At 45.1% G+C, this 8,642-nt stretch overlaps 1 protein-coding gene across 4 annotated transcripts in view; it reads left to right on the top strand.

The window, feature by feature from the left end:
- Positions 1-261: 261 nt before the first annotated feature.
- The window catches only part of AK4 (adenylate kinase 4), a 44,452-nt gene continuing 36,071 nt past the window's right edge, over positions 262-8,642 (top strand). Inside the window, exons 1-2 of one of the 4 annotated variants that reach the window (XM_038414569.2) lie at positions 262-496; positions 982-1,163. In XM_038414569.2, coding sequence (XP_038270497.1) covers positions 1,019-1,163 — 145 coding nt within the window. In that variant the 5' untranslated portion in view covers positions 262-496; positions 982-1,018. Of the gene's footprint in view, positions 497-593; positions 822-981; positions 1,164-8,642 lie in introns of those variants that run through there. The other 3 variants (XM_043491259.1, XM_043491261.1, XM_043491260.1) reach the window with 3 other exon arrangements.

Below are 8,642 nucleotides of genomic sequence, written 5' to 3'. Positions count from 1 at the left end.
GCACCATTATAAATGCCGGAGGCAAAGCAGAGGTTAGGGGGAGGCTGACAGCTCGTGACCCCCCCACATGTAATAACCCCACGACCCCCCCTGCGGGGTCCCAACCCCCAGTTTGAGAGCCCCTGCCCTAGACCCAAGGCATTCCTACGGGCAGCTGGGAGGGAAGCCGGCTGGCTGGTGTGGTCGGCTGGGATTTGTAGTCCTTGTGGGCGGTTCGGTTTGCTGGTGGGCGTGGGAGAGACGCACCAATAGGACTACACGTCCCATTGCGCCAGGCGCTCGGGGGGGCGGGGCTGGGTTGGTGACAGCTTGCCACTGGCCGTCTTCTTCCCTGCCGCTGGGCGGGCGAGGGCCGGCGAATGCGAGCGCTTGGAGCCAGCTAGCGCGCGCGCGCTCCCGCTCCCGGGGCTCGGGCTTGCCTTTGCAAGGGGACCCCGCCGCCACGCTCTCTCTTAAAGGCACAGGCGGCGCGGGAGCCTGCTGTGTGCTAGGTTGGGTCAGTAGTAGCGTGTTATGGGACAACCCTTCGCACATTTTTTAAACGCCATATTGCAAGACTTTCTCCCCCCCCCCCCAGTCCCCTTAAAAATGAGTGAGTTGAGTTTCGCTCCCGGAGAAGGTGGCTCTTGGGAAGTGCCGTGGGTGCAATCCGGGTCGGGGGGGTGGGAAGGAGGGTGTGCCCGCCCCTCCCCTTGCAAGTAGTACCGACGTCGGTGGGGGTCCCTCAGGAGCCCCAGGAACTCGGTTACTCGGCGCCTTGGAGGCTACAGCCCGCAGGGGAGCGTTGCCCGCGTGCAAAGCACCGGCCGCGCGATTTGCAGGTGCCTCCCCTGTCGCTTCGGGGTCGCTGGGTGGAGATGTAGCAGGGCCTGGCGCCGGCGGGGTCCGGCGGTCTCTGCCCCAGCCCGCTCTGACCGGGAGGGGCTGCTCCCGCCCAGGCCACTGCTCTGTAACTTTGCTGGGGTCGCTGTCGCTCCGCAGGGATCAGCGGGGAGCTCTGAGCGCGTGAGCGGCGGCGATGGCTTCCAAACTCCTGCGGGCCGTCGTGCTGGGCCCCCCCGGCTCTGGCAAAGGGACCGTGTGCCAGAGAATTGCCGAGAGCTTCGGGCTCCAGCACCTTTCCAGCGGGCACTTCTTGCGGGAGAACATCCGGGCAAAGAGCGGTAAGTGGGGAGGCGAGAGTGCCCAGCGGTGGAGGATCTGCTCACCCAGGGGCGCCTACATGTTTCCTTGCATGCAGGAGGCGCCCTGTGTTGCAGACCCACCGGGCTAGCGATCCGCCGGGCGAAATGGCTCGGGGATCAATCGGGGCAGATGATCCTAAACGCCGTGTGTCCCGAGAGGGAAATTGTGCCATGAAATCGGGCCCTTTGCAAAATGATCTCGCCGCTGGCTAGCAACCGTCGCTTAAGGAGCCTGTCGACAGGCGTGTGTGTGTGTTGCTCAGTGCATTGCATAACCCGCTTTTACAGTGTAATCTGGGGTGAAGAGAAACAGCACCTACCAACAAATTCTTTACATTTTTGTGATGTTGTAATTCAGTCTTTGTCCACTGATGTGGTGCGTGATGAGGCTGACCAGTCTTTAAAACAGTTAGGACGCCAACCTCTCTAAGCTTCAGACTAGCAGCCGTGTTAGTCTGTATTGGCAAAAAGAAAAGGAGGACTTGTGGCACCTTAGAGACTAACACATTTGTTTTCTTATGCTCAAACAAATTTGTTAGTCTCTAAGGTGGCACAAGTACTCCTTTTCTCTCTAAGGCTATGGATCTCGTTTTTAGGGGGGAAAAAAAACGAAACAACCCTACAAAAGCAATAGCGTTCTTGGTTAATGAAAACGGCAACAACTTATCCCTAATAGGAGACAATTGTGCCTCTTTGCACAATCTGTAATACACAGGGGTTAAGTTCACTCACTGTTTTTTCTACTGTAGTAGGTTTTTTCTTGTGTGCAGTTTAAAGGGTTGCTTTTCTTATCAGAGTTATTAATATCAATGAATACAATTAAAACTTTTAAAATGTACTGTTCACCTTGTGTGCTGCATGTTTGTTTTTTTTCATTGTGTGAAAAATTGTAACTTCCTGGTTTTCACCTCTAAATTCACACAATTAATTTTTTTAAATAGTTTTCTCTGAAAAGTTTACAGTGATTCTTGCATACATAGTAATTGAGGTTCAGAAGAAGCCAGTATAAATAATTAGTGTGTGCCCATTCATTCACTGTTAGCTGTGTTTTGGGGAAATATTGCACACTAACTTTGAGTAAAAATATTACAAAATGGTTTATGGTGTAAATATGTGTGCATGCTGTGAATTTGTGATACCCTAACTATTGTGTATCCTCAATTCATAATTCATTGTGAAAAATAGCTCCCTACTCATGTAGTGTTACCAATATCTCAGTGGGGTTATGTGCTTAGTTTTAAATGCTAAAGCTTAAATCTCATCATCCCCTCTACAGGCACATATGGCTCGAAAGGCAGTGGAACCAGTGCAGTTCTGCTGCATGTGGGCAGGTTATGGCACATCTGTGCAGTGAAGTGTACTCTACTGTGGAGCTGTGCTATAGAGGGGGCTCCATCTGTGGCAGCAGAGACTTCTCTTTGGTTCTTTTTTTCAGGGTGGAGGGTGGTGCTGGGGCATGGCCAGTAGTTGTGACTACATGGGCCTGTCAGCTTATCTCCTGTGTAGTGTACTGACTTAGTTCATACTAACAAAAGTCTGCAGTGACACATGGGCTGCAGGGCAACTAGAGGCAACTAGGGAAAAGATCTTGACAGTCCCATGCCCCACATAGTTCTCCCAGCTCTGGGCAGGGGAAATAATTTAGGCTTCTTAGAGTTTGGCATTATGAAACTGGCTCAAACTTGATTGCTTCTGGAAATATTTTTTTTTTCTAAAATAAAAACTTGTTTTTATTTATTTTTATTTGTTTTTATTTAGAAAAACCATTTCTTCCTCTAACATATAAATGGTAAATTGGTATTGTAACTTATAAAAGAAAATATTCACTTTAGGAATTTAAGCCTTTTATATGCCAAGTTTCATCTAGGAGCCAGTGTTTATGGCCAAGTTGTAAACTCGTCAGAAACGGATTTCATAATGAAAAGACTAACAGAGCCAGGGGTTGAATTTCAGTGGTGTCGGTTTGGGGGAGTTCATTCCCCCTCATTAACAGAGCAGTGGAGTGTGCTCCATCTGCAAGCTAGGGGCTAGCCTTGTCTACTTATCACCCTGGTATAGAATTTCCATGAGGATCCCAGAATTTATTTCCTTTTTGTATCAATATTAGCTATTCACTTTCAGGTGTGAAGGTGGGTAGTTATGTAAATACCACTTGAATTAGCAATAGCAGTCTCTTATTCCTCTCTCTTCTTTATCTTATCTCTCTTCTCTAGGGCTAGACCTACACTAGAAGAGGTTTTCTGGTACATGTGCAAGCAAACCCTCCTAGCATTAACACTGCTTATACTGGCAAAAATACTTTTACTGGTATAGCTTAGTTGTACCAGTTTTCTGAGCATAATTCGCTATTCTGGCACAAGCATCTTTATGCAGCTATAATTGTATCTGCACTAGGGCTTTGGTGGTATAGAAATGTTCCAAAAACACAGCAGATCTAACCAACGTTGATATACTGTAGGCCTTGCCTAGATCTCAGTATTTTTCCTCTTATGGTAGACTGTTCACATCCCTTTTCCACGTCCCCTTATTTTTGCCTATCTTTCCCTCTGCCACCTTATTCTTCCCCGCTTCCCATTTTGAGTTTCTGTTCCTTCTTCAATCCAGTCTCATTTCCTTCTTCCTTTGTCACACTCCTTCTCTTTCAATGCGAGTTTCTTCTCCCGTCTCAAGAGGTTCACACTGGAGCTCCTGCACAACAGCACAGACCTTGTGTTGCCCAGGAACAGTTTGGAATGGATAAGTGTGCAGCAGTTCTTGTTGGGTTTCAACCTGAAACTGCTGGCCTCACTGGAGATGTAATTCTGTGCAGGAGCAGAGGTGTGAGTTTCCTCTGAAGTAGTCTTACTGAGGTAACTAAAAGTTAGAGGGACAGGAAGATGTGGAATGCCTGCAGTTTCCATGTCCAGTTTGCATTCCTGAGAGCTTTGACTTCATTGGCATTAAAAGAGGTCTTGTGCTAGTTGTAATTTAAATGGATGCAGTCAACTTAGGCATCTTATATGCGAAGACTGCTGCCTGTTACACTAATTAGTATTGTCTTACTGTTTCCTTGTACTTTCCTGGCCCGTTGCATCCATCTGTTGTGTTATAAGTAGACTGAGTCTAAGCTCTTTGAAGCATGGCCTGCGTTTTGGTTCTGTGTTTTGTACAGCCCCTAGCACAGTGGGGCACTGGTGCATGGCTGGTGCTGTGACAATATAACTAACTTTAAGAAATTAATTGAAAAATACCTTACACTGGCCCCCAAATTCTCGGTTGACTTTTATGGTTAGGCAATCAGTTCTCTTTTTCCCCAAAATGTTGTTTTCTCCTCTGTTACCCTAAAAGTCCTACACAGAGAGGAAACTGACCAGGGGAACAGTGAAACTGAATTTACACAACCATTAAGTGCACAAAATAAACTGAAACAGACAAATGTTTTGCTGCTCATCTTTCAGTTCTTTTGTAACAAAAATAGATATAATATTCGGACAGCAGTGTGAACTTTTTTCAGTCGAGTATTTTTTTTTTAATATGTGACCTACAGGCAGTGCTGTAGTCATTGGATAATAAGTGCTGTCCCTTACATTGATTGGGGGGGATTAATTCCTTAAGTTGGAGAAATACTCACATAGCTGGATTGTCATCAAAGTACTATTTTAAAGAGGGCTAGATTTCAAACCCAGGAAAATCCAGGTCAGATAAAGCTATTGTTGCAACACTAAGGGGGAGGGTGTGTGTGAGAGGAACTCCAAGTGTGTGAGGGTAGGGAGTGAAGAGTAAAGGGGGAGGTTTAAAAATTATGAATCACTAATGGCTTGCCCACTTGACAGGGGTGAGTGTTCAGCAAGCCAGGATGTGACTCAGTGTACCATCTTGCTGTGTGCTAACTGGCCATGTGGACTCTGCTGCCACATACTAAAAATTCTGTGGAACTCTTAGTGCACATAGCAGGGTCTGCGTGGTCTGTTAGCATGCCAGAATTCTGCACACTATAGATGCACAGTCTAGCTTGATGTGCAGATAAACCCTAATGCACAAGAATTCGTGGCCTGTGATAAACAAGAGCCTGCCTACATGATTTAATTGTTCCTTCTAGTCTTAAACTCTATGAAGAAATACAGTTTTCCTATAGTTGGGCCTTTTAAGGCCAAGTTCTTAATAACTTTAGTCCAGCAAAGCCAAATTGTCTATTTTTAAAGTTTTTAACTGCATATATATTTTTTTTTTAAGGATGCATGCAAACAAACCCTTTCTGTGGAAGCTTACAAAAAGGGATGTGACAATACTACAGCAAACGAAAAGCACTGCTGCTCTATGCATTACTAGTTCAGTGGGACTACTCATTTGCATAAATCTTGGCAGGATTGGGGCCTAAATTATTGGCCTTTCCTGAATTATATTTCAGTTCTTACCTTTTCCTTTACATGAATACCATGTGCTAGCTAAAGCCAGCCCTACAGTAAACTTGTCCGAATGTGGCCCTGTGTATTCCCATTCTGAGTCTATATTATGCACTACTTGTTTCACGTTTTAGGTGGTGACAGTCTTTTTTGCTTCAAAGAAACCTTTCAATGTTATGCTCCTGTAGGAATTTTAATCCAAGGATCTCCTAAAAATAGTATGCAGTGCAGGTAAGGTGCACATAAAATTGATTGTTCCATCTACTGTTGAGATGCATCCACTTCTGGGTGTCAAGCAGCAGCTGTTGAAAAGTTCATGACAGTATACAGTTCAGGAAATAGAAAAGGAGGACTTGTGGCACCTTAGAGACTAACAAATTTATTTGAGCATAAGCTTTCGTGAGCTACAGCTCACTTCATCAGATGCATTCGGTGGAAAATACAGTGGGGAGATTTATATACGTAGAGAATATGAAACAATGGGTGTTACCATACACACTGTAACCAGAGTGATCATTTTAAGGTGAGCTATTACCAGCAAGGGGCGGGGGGAGGGAATCTTTTGTAGTGATAATCAAGGTGGGCCATTTCCAGCAGTTGACAAGAACGTCTGAGAAACAGTGGGGGGGATAAACATTGGGAAATAGTTTTACTTTGTGTAATGACCCATCCACTCCTAGTCTCTATTCAAGCCTAAATTAATTGTATCCAGTTTGCAAATTAATTCCTATTCAGCAGTCTCTCGTTGGAGTCTGTTTTCTGAAGTTTTTTTGTTGTTGTTGTTGAAGTATTGCCACTTACTCTGAAACTTTTAGGTCTGTAATCGAGTGACCAGAGAGATTGAAGTGTTCTCCAACTGCTTTTTGAATGTTATAATTCTTGACGTCTGATTTGTGTCCATTTATTTTTTTACGTAGAGACTGTCCAGTTTGACCAATGTACATGGCAGAGGGGCATTGCTGGCACATGATGGCATATATCACATTGGTAGATGTGGAGGTGAACGAGCCTCTGATGGTGTGACTGATGTGATTAGGCCCTATGACGGTGTCCCCTGAATAGATATGTGGACAGAGTTGGCAACGGGCTTTGTTGCAAGGATAGGTTCCTGGGTTAGTGGTTCTGTTGTATGGTGAGTGGGTGCTGGAGAGTATTTGCTTCAGGTTGGGGGGCTGACTGGCTTGTCTCCCAAGATCTGTGAGAGTGATGGGTCATCCTTTAGGATAGGTTGTAGATCCTTGATGATGCATTGGAGAGGTTTTAGTTGGGGGCTGAAGGTGATGGCTAGTGGCGTTCTGTTGTTTTCTACATGAGAAGTTAGAATATATTGTCTGAGTATGTTGGAGAACAATAAATCTTGACATTAAATGAGGGTCCTGAGTCATCCAGTTTGGGTTTGAGGCAGTTTAGTCAGATTCCGTTCCGGAGTTCACAGGTGATGATTATACCTGCTCTTCAGGTTTGGGGCCCATCTCTAATTAGGGTGGGAAGAATATACTCAAATAGTTACTAGTGACCTGAGCCACACTTGGGACTACGGGCTGCTGATTCTTTCATCAGTCACTGGTTTGAATGTGGCTCAAATTACTTAGCTCTTCTCATTGTCAAAGCTCTCCATGATCCTTAATCCTTTCTACCCTCCTGTGAGGTAGTGACTTGCCATGGAACAGGTGTGCTTAGAGTAGGAGTCCTTTACTTCCAATTCTGTCCACTGGCTGCGTGGCCACACTTCCCCCTCTGAGGGGGAAGAAAGGCAGAAAAGATCGGGCCTCAGCCAGAACGCCTGGTCCAGATCTCTCTTTCATCTTGGTATGACTGGGTAAACCAATGTAGAGATTCAAAATCCAAATTTCAGGCAGTTAGGAATCAGTGTCTGACTTTCTCCCATTTAGGGTGGGAGATTTGAGCTGCAAGCTCTCCGCGCCTGGAGCTGTGCCTTGTCTTAGACTTTTCTCTTGAAGGGACTGAAAGTAGTAAGCTGACAGTGGTGTTTTGGCCTGGGTGACATAAATTGGTTTCAGCCCAATGCCTAATATGTGAGTGTCTACTTTACAAGCCCCTCATATGTGGTCTCATCAGGGAAGTTAAGGTTTGAATGAGTATGGATCCCAAATTACTGTCTTGCATCTGGGGGTGATCATAACCCCAGTGCTGAGCCACACTGGCATGGCAGTTCAGGAGAAACGTTTCACTATTACTACCCATGCTTTGCTTGTCTAGTGGATTGAAAATTCAGCTCTTTTGCCCTTTACAAATAACCCTTGTGTAGGTGTAAATAACCAGCTGCTAATACTTTGCTGGCTCTTTTGAACTCTTTCAGTCTCCTCATAATTAACTTTACCTGTTGATGCTTGGATCCTGTTGGACTCTTGAAACTTCAGAGAAGTTCACCAGTTATAATGTGACTTGCCATATCCATTCCATTATTTAGGTAGCTAACAGCTTGATAATAAGGGCTGCCACACAAAGGAGAGACTGCCACACAAAGGAGACATCCCTTCAAAAGAGCATTTCTCTAACAATCTATTGTAATGACTATTTTGTCATAGAGTGGGAAGAAATCTGTTTACACTAGTGTAAATCAGGAGTGGGGAGGGTGGCTCAGAGGCCATTTGTTAAAACCTACCACCATATTGAGGGGAAGTTTGGGATGATCTTTCCTGTCTCTGATGGAGCTTGTGTTCTGCTCCAGATGTTTATGGATGATCTCTGCAAGTCATGAGTTATTCTTTCTACCTAGAAAAGATTGTGTCAAGTGAAGGTGAAACTGGCTATATAAGGAGGCCACCCTGAGAGCCACAAGTTTGAGGTCAGAGAATGTAATCTGGTAATTTTGTTCTTAAAGGTAGCAAGTATTATAGAATCCTAGACTTTAAGGCCAGAAGGAGCCATTATGATAATCTAATCTGACCTCCTGTACATCGCAGGCCACAGAACCTTGCCCACCCACTCCTGAAAATAGACATACAATCTCTGGCTGTGTTACTGAAGTCTTTAAATCATGATTTGAGAGTAAACAGTTTTATATAAACCTTATTGGTCTGACTGTTGTACTAGATAGCACTTATTAACCCAG

The sequence above is a fragment of the Dermochelys coriacea genome, chromosome 8 (assembly GCF_009764565.3).
Source record: "Dermochelys coriacea isolate rDerCor1 chromosome 8, rDerCor1.pri.v4, whole genome shotgun sequence".
In the NCBI taxonomy this organism is placed as follows: domain Eukaryota; kingdom Metazoa; phylum Chordata; order Testudines; family Dermochelyidae; genus Dermochelys; species Dermochelys coriacea.
This window is presented reverse-complemented; position numbering and strand designations above follow the sequence as displayed.